At 39.6% G+C, this 14,663-nt stretch overlaps 1 protein-coding gene across 8 annotated transcripts in view; it reads right to left on the bottom strand.

Annotated features, from left to right (window-relative positions):
* Nucleotides 1-14,663, bottom strand: part of trappc9 (trafficking protein particle complex subunit 9) — a 551,561-nt gene that overhangs the window by 370,603 nt on the left and 166,295 nt on the right. For all 8 annotated transcript variants that reach the window (XM_059979921.1, XM_059979908.1, XM_059979899.1 and 5 more), the window contains one exon: nucleotides 11,426-11,578. In XM_059979921.1, the coding sequence (XP_059835904.1) occupies nucleotides 11,426-11,578 (153 nt within the window). The remainder of the gene's footprint in view (nucleotides 1-11,425; nucleotides 11,579-14,663) is intronic.

Below are 14,663 nucleotides of genomic sequence, written 5' to 3'. Positions count from 1 at the left end.
CATAAGACAGATGAGCAGGATAAGACCATTCTGCCTATTGAGTCTGCTCGTTATTTCCATCATGGCTGATTTACTGTATTATCCCTCTTAAATGCATTCTCCTGGCTTCTCCACAAAACCTTTGAGGCCCTGCAAAAATTAGGAACATCAATCTCCACTTCTAACATACCCAATGCCTCTATAGCCAACTGCAGGAATAAATTCCAGATTCAAAATCCTCTAGCTAACAAAATTCCTCCTTACTCCTGTTCTAAATGGACATCCCTCTATTCTGACGCTGTGCCCTGTGGTCATAGACTCACCCACTATAAGAAACATCCACTCTATCTAGGTCTCTCAATATTTATAGGTTCCAATAAAATCCCTCATCATTCTTCCAAATTCCAGCGAGTACAGGCCCAGAGCCATTAAATACTCATGTGTTAAGCCTAACATTCCCAGAATCATTCTCGTGAACTTCTTCTGGCCAGTCTCCATGCAAGCACATCTTTTCTTGGACTCCAACATTTTCCCAACTACTGAAGTCAGGCTGGTAAGTTAACACATGCACTGCAGATGCTGTGGTCAAATCAACACATACAAACAAGCTGGAGGAACTCAGCAGGTCGGGCAGCATCCATTGAAATGAGCAGTGAACGTTTCAGGCTAAGACATTGACTGCTTGTTTCAATGGATGCTGCCCGACCTGCTGAGTTCCTCCAGCTTGTTTGTACGTGTTGATAGGCTGGTAAGTTACTTTCTTCCACTTCCTTGCCTTTTTGAAGTGTGGAGTGACATTTGCAATGTTTGCAGTCTTCCAGAACCAATCTAGAACCTAATGATTCTTCAATGGTCATTACTGATGTTTCCACAATCTCTTCAGCTACCTCTTTCAGAATCCTGGGGTGTAGTCCATAAACCATAAGACAAAGGAGCAGAATTAGACCATTCAGCCCATTGAGTCTGCTCTGCCATTCCATCATGATTGATCCCAGATCCCACTTAATCCCATACATCTGCCTTCTCACCATACCCTTTGATGCCCTGACCAATCAAGAAATGATCAAGTTTTGCCTTAAACATATCCACAGACTTGCCCTCCACCACAGTCTGTGGCAGAGCATTTCACAGATTCATTGCTCTCTGGCAAAAAAAAAACTCCTCCTTACCTCTGCTGTAAAAGGTCATCCCTCAATTTTGAGGCTGTGCCCTGTAGTTCTAGGTACCCCACCAGAGGAAACATCCTCTCCACATCCACCCTATCTCGTCCTATCAACATTTGGTAGCTTTCAATGAGATCCTCCCACATTCTTCTAAATTCCAGTGAGTACAGCCCCAAACCTGTCAGATTCTCCTCATGCGTTAGCTCCTTCATTACCGGAATCATCCTTGTGAAGAACCTCCTCTAGACTCAATGACAACATATAACCCTTCTGAGATACGGGGCCCAAAACTGTTGACAATACTCCAAGTGCAGCCTGACTAGAGTCTTAGAAAGGCAAAAGCATTATTTCCTTGCTTTTATATTCTATTCCCTTTGAAATAAATGTCAGTATTGCATTTGTCTTCTTTACCACAGATTTGCCCTATAAATTAACCTTCTGGGAGTCTTGCACAAGGACTCACCTCTGCGCCTCTGGTGTTTGAACTTTTACCACATTTAGATAATGGTCTGCACTATTGTTCCTTTTACCAAAAGGCATTATCATAAATTTCCCAGCACTGTATTCCACCAGCCACTTTTTAGCCCATTCTACCAATGTCTTAGTCCTGTTGCTTCCTCAGCACCAATGACCCCTCCACCTATCTTTGTATCATCTGCAAATTTTGCCACAAAGACATCAATTTTATTATCCAAATAACTGACATATAATATGAAAAATATAAAACACAATACTAACCCCTGAGGAACACTAGTCACTGGGAGCCAACCAGAAAAGGTCATCTTTATTCCCACTCACTGTCTCCTGCCCATCTTCCATAGCCATTGCTATTCTGCTGTCTTCTCAGTTTGTGTCCCCTTCCAATCAACTTTGGCCAGCTCCTCTCTCAAGTCTCTGTAATTCTTTATTCCACTGTAAAACTGATATATCTGACTTTAGTTTCTCCCTCTCAAACTGTAGAGTGAATTCTATCTCATTTTAATCACCGCCTCTTAAGGGTTCCTTTGCCTGAAGCTCTCTAATCAAATTACACAACAGCAAATCCAGAGTTGCCTTTTCCCTAGGGGGCTCAACTACAAGCTACTCTAAAAAGCAATCACGTAAACATTCTATGAATTCCCTCTCTTGGGATACAGAACCCGATTTTCCCAAGGTAACTGCATAATAATATCCCTTGTTTTGCATGCTTTTTTCCCCCTCCAGTTGTAATTTGTTTCCCACATCTTGGCTGCCGTTCGGAGGCCTGTATATACAGGTAGTTCTCATCAAGGTCCTTTTGTCCTTGTAGTTTCTTAACTCAACCCACAATGATTCAATAGAGTCATGACAGCACTTCTACCTACCTGCCTGTCCTTTTGATAAATGTGTATCTTTGGGTGATAAATCAGAATTCTTCCAGAATTCATATGTACATAAATACCTTTACTTTTATTTCTGAAAAACATCTCTAAAAGTCTAAAAAGACATCAAGCTTTTTATTTCATTAGGGAGAATTTATTTCCTCAGATGCTAAATGAAATCAGAATTGAGAAGATGTTTCAATTACAAAACATTGAGTTATACAAGAGAAAATCCTTACCAAAGAACATGCTGAATTTTCATTGATTCTCAATATCTCTGCCTCTTCCATGGACTGAAAAAATCTTTATAATTGCAATCTGTAATCATATAAACTGAAGTCCTTGTATTCAGTATACAAGAGCATATATGTTTAAACCAGCTGGTTCTTTCAGATTCCTCTACCATTAAGAACAAGACTAATCTTATCGCTTTTAATTTCATTTTCCAACAATTACACACTATTCCCAAATTTCCTTTTTGTTCAGAAATCTATTACTCACGATATTGAATGATGAAGACTCTCTAACTGCTTTGGGTAGAGTATTCTAAAAACTCACCACCCTCTGAAGGAAAAAATATCTCCTCAGTAAATGAAAATTTAAACACATGCAGATGCTGGAAATTTGAAATTGAAACAAAAAAACGCTGGAACACATCGTTTCAAACAACACATCTGGAAGGCAAAACTGAGTTAACATTTAAAGTCAAAGACCAGTTATCTCAGCCCTCAGTCAATTTTTAACTTTCAGAATGCTCCCTGACCCCAAAATAGTCAGTCAAGGGAAAACTCCTTCGCCCAACAACCCTTGCAGCAACTTAAGTTTCAATGAAATCTCCTCCAAGTCTATTTAATCTCTCATCTAACAGCAATTGTATCAAAGTTCAAAATACAAATTAAGTTTATTCTCTAAGTACATAGATGTCACAATATACCACACTGAGACTCACTTTCTTGCAGGTATTTACAGTAGAATATTCAACAGAATCAATGAAAAGCTGCACACAAAGTCTGATAACCAACGTGCAAACTGCAAATACAAATAAAAACAAATAATTATAATAAACAAGTAAATAAATATTAAGAACATGAGTTGTAGAGTCCTTGAAAGCAAGCTCAAAGGTTGTGGAATTGGTTCAGTGTTGAGGTGAGTGAGGTTATCGAGACTGATTCAGCAGCCTGACAGTTGAAGGGTAATAACTGTTCCTGAATATGGTAGTGTGGGACTCCTGTACCCGCTACCCAATGGCAGCAGAGAAAATAGGGCATTGTTTGGATGTTGGGGTCCTTGTTTCTTTTCTGTGGCTGTGCTCCTTGTAGATGTCTTCAATGGTGGGGAGAGCTTTTCCTGTGATGGACTGGGCTGTATCTGCTACTTTTTGTGGGATTTTCCATTCTTAGGGATTGGTGTTTCCATACCAGCCATGATGCAACCAGTCATGACACTCTCCACTGCTCATCTTTCTACAGGTTTGTCAAAATTTTAGATGACATGTCAAATCTGCACAAAATTTTTAAGATTCTTCTCAGAAAGTAGAGGCACTGCCATGCCTTCTTTGTAATAGCTCTTATGTGCTGGACCCAGGATGAATCCTCTGAAATGATAATGCCAAGGACTATCCACCCTAAGTATTCCACTTTCTAGTTCTCCCTACAAAAACAAATGACCTACGACTTTTTTTTACAAAACTAGATTAACCTATTCATAAACTTCTGAAAACTTCTTTGCACTCTCCTGGAAGTCCACTGTGCACACCATCCCCCCACCTCATAGCTTTAGATCATCTAGAAATATTATACAATTTCCTCAGCCAAACTATTACTATAGATTGTTAATACCTAGGATCCCAGCTTCTTTTAAATAAAATGGATCTTCTGGCTATTAATGTAACAAATGCAATCAAACGGCAAGCTGAAGGGGATAATTGACTAGAGTCCATCACTAGTAATCCAAAAATTACAGTAATAGGAATCTGAAATAATATCAAAAATGTCTTTCCAATATTTTTCTGAAGGAGGGCAAGACCAGAACATATGTGTCAAGGAAGCTACCTCAGAATTACATCTGTCACAGACAGGATTTATATGGCAATGAAAATCCGCTAACTTCTCCTTAGACATATGGGCCCTATGAACCACCTTAAATTGTATCAAAGCATGTCTAGCACACATTGAAGAATCCCCCTACTACATTTCAATGGTTTTCCCAATCTATAACATGTTTAAACTTTGATAAAATTAGGAGTAGCACTATCGACCCTTTGGTTAAATTTGAAGAAACTTGCAGGCTATTTATTCAACATTTTCATATGATGTAAGCTGACCTTTTCCGAATCCTTCTCAATAACTTTTTGTTCATATACAAGGGAGTGGAGTTAATGACAAATAATGATTTTTAACCAATAAAACATGGCAGCCCAGCTTTTGTTCTGTTTTTATTTTGGTTTTTTTTTCAGTTTAGGGGGATTTTTTTTCTGTATAAAATATTTTTGAATCTTTTTCATGTTCAGTTATTAAGAGATTGGGAGGCTTAGATTACAATGTTACTCAGAGTCTGTGTCTGTATATGTGAACTGTTATTAATGTAATCCCCATCTCTTTGTATCACTATCATTGTTATGTTTGTCTATTCGAAACTTAACTTTAAAAAATTGAGAAAGGATCCCAGCTCCTTGATACACCCCATTAGTCTCTCCCTTCTAAACTGAAAGTGACCCATTTATCCTCAATCTGTTTTCTGTCCAGTAATCAATATTCAATCCATGCAGTATACTACCCCAATAGTTAACCACAGGTGTAAATAATAAAATTTATTATCAATTTCAGAGTACTTTTGAAAACTAGTTTATTAAAAATAAAAAATAAATTATTAGTACGTATTGAAACTACGTACAACCTTTTACAGAGAGTTCTAATAAGGATACAATGGAGAAAATATTCAAATCCTCCCAAACTATGGAAGTGACCAAATTGTAATGATATGGCAGGGGGGGAAAAAAAGCTTCATACTGGCATTGTATCTTTATGACCTCAAGTTGTGAAGAGCATCACAATCACATATAGAGGGTTGGAACAGCAGAGAGTAGAGTTTTGATTAGCCAGAAATCCTAGCTTTATGTTTCACAACATACAGCTATCTAATTGATAAGAGTCTGGCTTCTGTGTTGGGAGCCCTATCATCAGGAATTCACTTCAGTACAGTGGAAAAGACTCTGGAACAGACCACAGCTAGAGACAGCTTCAATCCACAATTGTAGACAGAAGAATTTAAAGGATGTTAGAGAAACATCTATGCTGTTAAGGTCCTGAAGCTTTCATCTCCTTCCTCAAGCTGATGTGTTTCCTAAACAGGACTGAGGAATCAAGCAAAAGCTAATCAAATTATTTCAATTTCTCACATTAGTTTGTGCCCAAATGTATCCAATCATATTTAATGGATAATCTGATGTATATTTCATGACGGTGCGTGTGGTGAATGCAATGTAGGATCTATTTCTTTTAGTGTGATGACCCCCCCTACCCTTGGCTCGATGTATCAATCTGTTGTCTGCGCGAGCGCAATGACAGCACACTCTCTCTCTTGCTGCAATGTGAATGTACAAATTAAACCCATTTCCCGCATGCATACTTTAATTTAATATACAATGCCTATAAAATATTCAATGCCTTGGAAGTTTTCATGTTTTATTGTCTTACAGCATTACATCACAATGGATTCAATTTGGCTTTTTTGACATTGATCAACAGAAAATAGTGTGAAAGTGAAAACAGCTCTCTATAAAGTGATCTAAATTAATTACAAAACACAAAATAATTGATTGCATAAATAATTGATTTCAAGTCAGTATTTAGTAGTTGCATCTTTGGCAGCAACTACAGCCTTGAGCCTGCATGGACAGGTCTCTATCAGCTTTGCACATCTGGACACTGCAAATTTTTCCCTATTCTTCTTTAAAAGACTGCTCCATCTCTGTCAGATTGCACAGGGATTGTGAGCAAACAACCCTTTTCAAGTCCAGCCACGATTCTCAGTTTTACTGAGATCTGGACTCTGACTTGGCTACTCCATAACAATAACTTTGTTGTTTTAAAACCATTCCTGTGTTGCATTGGCTTTATGCATGGGGTCATTGACTTGCTGGAAAACAAATCTTCTCCCAAGTTGTAGTTGCATCAGGTTTTCCTCCAGGACTTCCCTGTACTTGCTGCACTTACTTCACCCTCTACCTTCACAAGCCTTCCAGAGCCTGCAGAGAAGCATCCCCACAGCATAATGCAGCCACCACCATGCTTCACGGTAGCAATTGTATGTTTTTGATGATATGCCAAACATAGTGTTTAGTCTGATGGCCAAAAAGCTCAATTTTCATCTTATCAGACCATCAAACCTTCTTCCAGCTGAGTTGATTGATTGAATTCCGTTTATTGTCATTTAGAAACTACAACTGCAATGCAGTTAAAAAATGAAAAAAGTTCCTCCAGAATGATATCACAAAAGCACACGACAAAACAGACTACACCAAAAAATCCACATAACGTTTGGCAATCCCCAATCCAGAGTCCGGAGAGGCTGCTGTGTATTAATATCGCGCAACCATCATAGATTGTTCCCCGGAAAGGAGCTCCAAATCCACCAGACAAAACAAGACTTCTCAGACACACCAAGCCAGGAGACCAACTCTACACCCAACAAACCAAAAACTAAAGCTACAAGACCTACACAAAACTACATAGTTACAACAGTGCAAACAATACCATAATTGATTTTAAAAAAAGACCATGGGCACAGTAAAAATAGTCCAAGGATATTAAAAGACAAAGTTCAAAAGAAACCACCACAGTTTCCACAAGTCCTCAGGGACCCGAAGACTCGTCATCCCATGCAGGTGACTGAAGGGAGCACCCCCGCTATGGACTTCCACGGCGCCACAGGACTCAGCCTCACAGGTGCAGCACACAATGAAAGCGCAGTCAGACCCAGTCTCGCAGACGCAGCACACAGTGAAAGCGCCCCGACCACAGCGGACTCCAAGTCCATCGAACCTCTGAGCCTCCAACCATCCCCTCCAACACAGCATCTCTGAGCACCATCCTCTGCCGAGCGTACTACAACCACCAGCCACCAGCAACGCAACCCCGAGGACTGGGGGCCTGTTCTTCCCAGCAGAGACCCAGACCTCACAACAGCAGCAGCAACGAAGAAGGCCTTCCTGGAGATTTCCAGATGTTCCTCTGTGCTCCCACGTCCGTTTGTCATCAGATTAGGATTGTACACAGCACCCCACTTGATAAATAACAGATATCAACTCCAGAGAGGCCGCTGCAAACTGCATCATGTCACCATCTTGAAGCAGGGTCTCCTACATGCCTTCTGGCAAACTTTAGCTGAGATTTCATGTCAGTTTTTTCCCAACAGTGGTTTTGTCTTTGCCACTCTCCCATAAAGCTGCAACTGGTGAAGCACCCAGGCAATAGTAGTTGTGTGTGCAGTCTCACTGTTAATGTAATGGTCTTTCTGTAGAAGCATTGTTCGGGTTATGGTTAGATATTATGGGTGTTTTGGAATGTGAGTAGTCCAATGAGGGGAGTGTGTTTTTGTGCGTTGTGCCTGACACCGAGGTAACCTGGGCCCTTTATTCAGTGGAAGATGGAGAAAGAAGATGCCAAAAAGGAGAGGTCGCAGACACCAAAAAGGAGCGGACTTTGAGTGGGGCCGGGAATTGACGAAGCCCGGGGAAATCAATGGAGGATCAGTGATATGAAAACAGTGAGTTCCAACCTGTGCACATTAGACTGTTTCATTAAAATGGGCCCTTTTCTTTTTGTTTTCTTTACTAACCCTTTAGTCAAATTAAGAATTATAAAGCTAAATTGCTTTATTACATATGGTGCACAGTCTGTTATTTCGTGGTACTTATTTGTAACAGGATAACAAATCACACAGCATCCACACAAACAGGAGGTTTTGCACCTCAATTTCATGTTTGGCAGGGCCAGAGATTGTCTTCCCAAGTCTTACGCAGCCGACAGAATTTGAGGGTTACAAATCTTTCCCACCTCAGCCAAAGAAGCTTTCAACTCCTCCAGAGTTGTCATGGGTCTCTAGGTGGCCTCCCTACTAGACCCCTTCTTACAAGGTCACTCAGTTTTTCAGGCAGCCTGCTCGAGACAAATTTACAGCTGTGCCATATTTTTTCCAATTCTTGATGATTGACTTAACTGTACTCCAAGGGATATTCAGTGACTTGGAAATTTGCTTGTATCCATCTCCTGACTTGTGCTTTTCAATAACCTTTCCACAGAATTGCTTGGAATATCCTTTTGTCTTCATGGTGTAGTTTTTGCCAGGATACTGACTCACCAGCAGGTGCACCTTCCAAATACAAGTGTATTTTTACTACAATCAATTGAAACACCTTGAATGCATACGGTCATCTCCATTTAAATAATTGTGTGGCTGCACCAATGATGATTTGGTATGTCATATTAAAGGGGGTAAATACTTCTGCTATCAATTATTTTGTGTTTTATATTTGTTATTAATTTAGATCACCTTGTAGAGATCTGTTTTCACTTTGACACAAACAAGACTTTTTCTGTTGATCAATGTCAAAAAAAAAAGCCAAATTAAATCTACTGTGATCCAATGTTGTAAAACAATAAAACACGCAAATTTCCAAGGAGGGCAAATACTTTTTATAGGCACTATATATGTAATTGTGCACAGACACAAGTTGGTGACAAGTACATTTGCCTATCACCACAATAGGTCAACGGCAGATGTAATTTCAATGGCTCTTCACACAGCTTTAGACCACCTGAACAACACAAACACCAATGTCCGGATGGTGTTCATCAACTATAACTCAGCATTTATTATCATCATTCCCACAAACCTGATCAAGAAATTGCAGAACTTGGGTCTCTGTACCTCCCTCTGCAATCCGATCATCAACTTCCTAACCAAAAAACCGCAATCTGTGTGAATTGGTGATAACATCTCCTCCTCGCTGATTATCTACACTGGTACACCTAAGGGTGTGTGCTTAGCCCACTGCTCTGCTCTCTCTATATACCCATGACTGTGCAGCTAGTTATAGTTCAAATACCATCTATAAATTTGCTGACGATACAACCATTGTTGGTACAATCTCAGGTGGTGACGAGAGGGCGTACAGGACTGAGATATGCCAACTAGTAGATTGGTGTCACATCAACAACCCGGCACTCAATGTCATTAAGACATAAGAGCTGATTGTGGACTTCCAGAAGGGTAAATGAAAGAACACATAGCAATCTTCAGAGGGATCAGAAGTAGAGAGAGTGAGTAGTTTCAAGTTTCTGGGTGTCAAGATCTCTGAGGAGCTAACCTGGTCCCAACATGCAGTTATAAAGAAGGCAAGACAGTGGCTATATTTCATTAAGAGTTTGAAGAGATTTGTTATGTCACTAAATATACTCAAAAACAGACATACTTTATTGATCCCGAGGGAAATTGGGTTTCGTTACACCCGCACCAACCAAGAATAGTGAAGAAATATAGCAATATAAAACCATAAATAATTAAATAATAATAAGTAAATTATTCCAAGTGGAAATAAGTCCAGGACCAGCCTATTGGCTCAGGGTGTCTGACACTCCAAGGGGGGAGTTGTAAAGTTTGATGGCCACAGGCAGGAATGACTTCCTATGACGCTCAGTGTTGCATCTCGGTGGAATGAGTCTCTGGCTGAATGCACTCCTGTGCCTAACCAGTATATTATGGAGTGGATGGGAGTCATTGTCCAAGATGGCATGCAACTTGGACAGCATCCTCTTTTCAGACACCACCGTCAGAGAGTCCAGTTCCACCCCCACAACATCACTGGCCTTACAAATGAGTTTGTTGATTCTGTTGGTGTCTGCTACCCTCAGCCTGCTGCCCCAGCACACAACAGCAAACATGATAGCACTGGCCACCACAGCCTCGTAGAACATCCTCAGCATCGTCCAGCAGATGTTAAAGGACCTCAGTCTCCTCAGGAAATAGAGACGGCTCTGACCCTTCTTGTAGACAGCCTCAGTGTTCTTTGACCAGTCCAGTTTATTGTCAATTCGTATCCCCAGGTATTTGTAATCCTCCACCATGTCCACACTGACCCCTTGAATGGAAACAGGGGTCACCGGTGCCTTAGCCCTCCTCAGGTCCACCACCAGCTCCTTAGTCTTTTTCACATTAAGCTGCAGATGATTCTGCTCACACCAGTGCTGGGACCTCCTATTTGTAAAATATATTAATGATCTGAATGAAAACATATGTTATCTGATGAGTAGGTTTCCAGAGGAGACAAAAATCAGTGGAGCTGTGAAGATTGTCAGAGGATACAGCAGGATGCCGATCAGCTAGCAATCGGTGGAATAAATTAGAGATATAATATAAATTGGACAAATATACATTAAGTGACAGGACCTTGAGGAGCACTGATGTAAATAAGGATCTTGGGGCACAAATTCTGCACTCTCCATCTACCTCTCTCTACTTCTACTTGTGGTCATCCAACTACCTACTGCCAATACTTTTGACATGACAACCATACTAATTCAGCATTTGGGTGTCTTGCAGCACACAAAATGTACCTGAATAATTCTCTGAAAGAATAAAAATTACAGGGCTCAGGGAAAAGAACAGACACACAGAAATATTTGAGAAAATAGAGGCAACTGCATGAGTAGACTCTTTCCAAGCTCTAACCATTCCAGGATTTCTACCACAGATGCCTCCATTGTGTGTAACTGCAATAACCATTTTCCTGAAACCAGAAAGTGTAACACGAATCACATTACACGATCCTCAATGATGTGAAAATCCATTCTCCTAACTTCTAGTCCCATATTCCAAACCCTTTAAGAACTGAATTATCAACTAATTTTGGATTCATCGTGACTTTACTTAACATTGACTTACCATCATTGAGATCCTGAAGTAGGCTTTCTTGACATGAGAAGTCCAGTTTCACTTGTATGTTGAGTGTAAAGTAAGCAATCTTCCCAGATTCAAGAGGCAACTGCGATAGCAATTCTTCTGAGTTCCAGGTAAGAAAATCAGCATTCAATTTTTCTGTGGAAGACCACAAATGTTGATTTGCAAATCACCAAAACATTAACTGATAAATTATTAATAATTAAATATCATTCAATGAGGAGCAAACAGATCATAGCTACAGAAACTCAGCAAGCAGGTCAGAAAACATCGGTATTGAAAGATAGAGAGGAGGGTGGAACAAGAGCTAGGAGGCAGTAGATGGATACCAATGAGAGTGGAGGGTAGGGTAATAGGCAGATGGGAAAGGTAGAGTAGCAGTACTGGCAGAAGTGATAAATGAAAGTAACAAAGGGCTCAATTTGATGGAATATCATATCATTAGTTTGGAATGCAAGGTGCTGTCCTAGTTTACATTTGGCCTCACCGTGAAGGTGGAGAAAAAAGACAATTTTAATTGTTTTCTTGTTAAAAATTTGCATATAATTTGTTTACTCCATAAATGCTATTAATATGAGCTAAGTGTCTGTGATGACGCTACGAGCAAGCTTTCTCTGCACCTGTATTTACATGTACTTGATTACGAGAATAAACTTGATTTTAAATTATACAGCAAATTAATGCTTCAGCAATCACAAAGAAAGGCACAAACCAAGTAGGTATAATCTCATTGTTATTATGGAAACATGGCTGCTGAAGAACCTGTAACAAGGAAAAGCAGGTACTGTGCACTATACTGCAAGATCAGTGCAACAGTGAGATATAATCTTGGTTTGACAGGCCATTACATAGACAAGAAACAATTGGCTTAAGTTAAGAAATAGATGAGAACACAAAATAATTCTGTAATTTGAAAACCACTAAAAGGCAGCTGTAATATTAGGCATGACACAAATCACATATTATAAGTACATGTAACAGGAATAATAATGTAACCAAGGATGATTTTAACCTGTAAACATAGAAATGAATCAAATTTGCTGTAATAAGGTCAAACACAAATCTGTGGAACATATATGTTTTTATCTTGCTTGAGGAACCAAATGAGACACAGCCATTGTAGATCTTGTGTGTGTATTGAGAAAGGGCTGATTGATCTTGTTGTCAAAGGGTCTTTGGAGAATGGTGATCAGCTACCAATAGAATTTGATATCAAATTTGTAAATGATGTGTTTCAATTCAAAACCAGAATTTATACTGTAAATGCAACAATGAAAGTATAAGAACAATTGGCTCTGGTTGATTGGGAGATTGAAATGCATGGCACTCCACATGCAATGTTTATCAATTAAGGAAATAATGTACAAGTTGCAAAATTAAAATTCTAATACACCAAAATCCACCAGGCAAGTTAATCATCCGTGCCTAACAAAAAATATGAATACTAAATCAAAGTAATAAGTTTATAAAATTGCTAGAAACAGCAACATTATCTTTCAGCTTCTGATCTAATTCCCACTCTTTCCCCTCCCTCAGCTACCTTTCATCCCCATCACCTGCTAAGCTCGTGCTTTGTTCCTTCCCAGCTTTTCATACTGTCTTACTTTACATCCAGATGAAGAGTCTCAACCCATAGCATCAAATGTCCATCTCCCTCCACTGATGATGCCTGGCACCAAGTTCCTCCAACACAGAGAATTTTTTAAGAGGAGGTTTTGGAAATAATGGATGTTCAGGATATCTCAAGTCAGAAACTATGCAGATTGAGAGGCTGTAAATCTGACTTCACTTTTTAAATTGAGGGGAGGATGAAAGCACACATCTACCAATATGTTAGTCAAACAACATTTCATAAGGAAAATGCATGAAACTCTACTGAAGGAAGACAAAACTTCAAATCTGGAGAAACATAATTTTCTCATTGAACATACCACATTTTCTGAGCCATTAATTCAACTAGCCATTAACAAGCTTGATCATGCTATCACCCCCCTAGCTTTTTACACTACAGTCAGCCCTCCTTATCTATGAGGGATTGGTTCCGGGACCCCTTGCGGATACCAAAATTTGAAGATGCTCAAGTCCCTTATTCATCCTGTCTTAATGTGGTGGACCTTAAAACCCTGCAGAACCCCAAACCTTATTTAGCCTGTATCAGTGCGGTGGACATTAGGACCCAGCAGCAGAGCTCTGAATCCGCTGTGTTTCTGTTCACGAAAATCATCGTGATCACGATTGAAAATAAAGTGGAAATAATAAAGTGATCGGAAAGAGGTGAAACGCCATTGGTCATTAAAAAAGTGTTAGGCTACGTTGGTTAACGATCAGAACAACTTTAAAGGATAAAATGAGAAAGGCTCTGCCCCAATGAAAGCTACAATTATTACTAAGCAACGCAGTGGTTTAATTATTGGGTTTTGGGTTTTTGATCCTCCAAGTCAACCCGGAAAGGTGGCGAGCACACTCGGGAGCAGTCTGTCACTGGATTAAACTTGGGAACTTCCGTTCCTGAGCCCGGTGTTGAAACATACGTTCTTAAGTGTTTTATATGCATAGAAAGGTAAAATATATATTATATACTAAGACAAACGTTTGACTAACTGACGCTAAGTAATACCAGATGGACCTGTTCCAACTTAATTAGTAAGAGAACTTCCAATTTTTTTCGATCCCAATCCACGATAACCCACGCACATCCTTCCGTATACTTTAAATCATCTCTAGATTACTTATAATACCTAACGTAAATGCTATGTAAATAGTTGTTATACTGCATTGTTCAGGGAATAATGACAAGGAGAAAAAGTCTGTACATGCTCAAACAACAAGTGCTGGAAGAGCACTTCTGGGTTTTCGCAATTTGCGGTTGGTTGAATTCGCGGATAAGGAGGGCCGACTGTAGTTCTTTGTTTACTGCCATTACAGTTAGCTTTTAATTCACCACTTGCAACTGAGGACCCTCCCATCTATTATAAGGAAATAAAGGTTACTCTTATTCCCCTTACAATAAATGTGAATTAATTTTCCCACACATTAGAATAATTTGTTATTTTCATTACAATCCATGTTATTCCAATTACTTAATATCAACAGTTATCTTACATACACACACAATGCTGGACTGTACTTTTTTTCATAGATGCTGCCTGACCTGCTGAGTTCCTCCAGCATTTTGTGCATGTTGTTCGTATTTCAAGCAACTGCAGATTTTCTCTCATTTGTT

The sequence above is a fragment of the Hypanus sabinus genome, chromosome 1 (assembly GCF_030144855.1).
Source record: "Hypanus sabinus isolate sHypSab1 chromosome 1, sHypSab1.hap1, whole genome shotgun sequence".
NCBI classification, from domain to species: domain Eukaryota; kingdom Metazoa; phylum Chordata; class Chondrichthyes; order Myliobatiformes; family Dasyatidae; genus Hypanus; species Hypanus sabinus.
The sequence above is the reverse complement of the archived record's forward strand: the minus strand, read 5'-3'. Positions and strand labels throughout refer to the sequence as shown.